The sequence below is a fragment of the Poecilia reticulata genome, linkage group LG2 (genome assembly GCF_000633615.1).
Source record: "Poecilia reticulata strain Guanapo linkage group LG2, Guppy_female_1.0+MT, whole genome shotgun sequence".
NCBI classification, from domain to species: domain Eukaryota; kingdom Metazoa; phylum Chordata; class Actinopteri; order Cyprinodontiformes; family Poeciliidae; genus Poecilia; species Poecilia reticulata.
The window spans coordinates 26,788,320-26,789,285 of record NC_024332.1 but is presented as its reverse complement, the minus strand read 5'-3'; the positions used below and the strand labels follow the sequence as shown (position 1 = coordinate 26,789,285).

Here is a 966-nt window from a genome sequence, read left to right as displayed (position 1 = left end):
GGGGGTGCGGTTACTCACCGGGACCTTGGAGGTCCGGAGGAATTCCAGCAGCGCCTCCAGGGAGCCCAGCGTGGACGCCTGGACGTACACGCCCTTCTCCTCCAGCTTGATGGAGTTCAGCGTCTGCTTCAGCTCCTTCACCAGCTCATCCTGACCACCAGACGTTAGTCGTTARTCGTTAGCCGTTAGCCATTACCCATTACCCACAACTCAACTCAGAGGAAAACCACAACAATACCTTCAAGACAGGGATCTCGTCGTCCTTGTGGGCCACCAGCAGGGGGAGCCCTGCCAGCGTCTTCTCCAGGTCTTTACCTAAAATCTTCACTCCCTGAGACGTCGACACTTCCTTGTGCTTCTCATACTGACTCTGCACAAAAACAACAAAATGATATGATTTATGATTCATGACATCACAGCCATCAGAAAAATAAACAAAAAATCAAAAACATTATCAACATTAATCCCCTAAAAATTTGTGATTCTTCTTTTATTCACTGAAACTGAATCAATGAATCCATAGACCAAACACAGGGATCTACATGATCACAATATTGGTTACTAAATACGACGTAATTCCASTTTTACAGGAAAGAATATTTTAAAAGAGAAAAAAGGAAAAGAAAAACTTATCCCAGGTTTTGTGAGAAAATAGAAAAWWTTTTTAAAAAAACAAACAAACATTAAAAATGAATCAAAACTGGAAAAAATAGGAAGACAAGTAATAATAAATCAGGTTGGTAGTTTGTCTTGCTGACCTTGACCCTCAGCTCCTTGAGCGGCGGCGGAAGCAGCAGGCCCCTGATCTGAGTGACGATGGGCCCCTCCACCCCGGGGACGATGATGGTCTCTCCCTCCCGCAGGCAGCCGTTGATCAGGATGACGTCGATGGTGGTTCCCATGCCGGGCAGCGCTTTTACCTGGACACACACACACACCGCCATCATGACGACGATGATGATGATG

At 46.0% G+C, this 966-nt stretch overlaps 1 protein-coding gene across 1 annotated transcript in view; it reads right to left on the bottom strand.

Annotated features, from left to right (window-relative positions):
- The window catches only part of eif5b (eukaryotic translation initiation factor 5B), a 9,917-nt gene that overhangs the window by 1,592 nt on the left and 7,359 nt on the right, over positions 1 to 966 (bottom strand). The window contains exons 13-15 of the mRNA XM_017309238.1: positions 759 to 965; positions 239 to 370; positions 19 to 150 (exon numbers count right to left, since the gene is read on the bottom strand). Coding sequence (XP_017164727.1) covers positions 19 to 150; positions 239 to 370; positions 759 to 965 — 471 coding nt within the window. The remainder of the gene's footprint in view (positions 1 to 18; positions 151 to 238; positions 371 to 758; position 966) is intronic.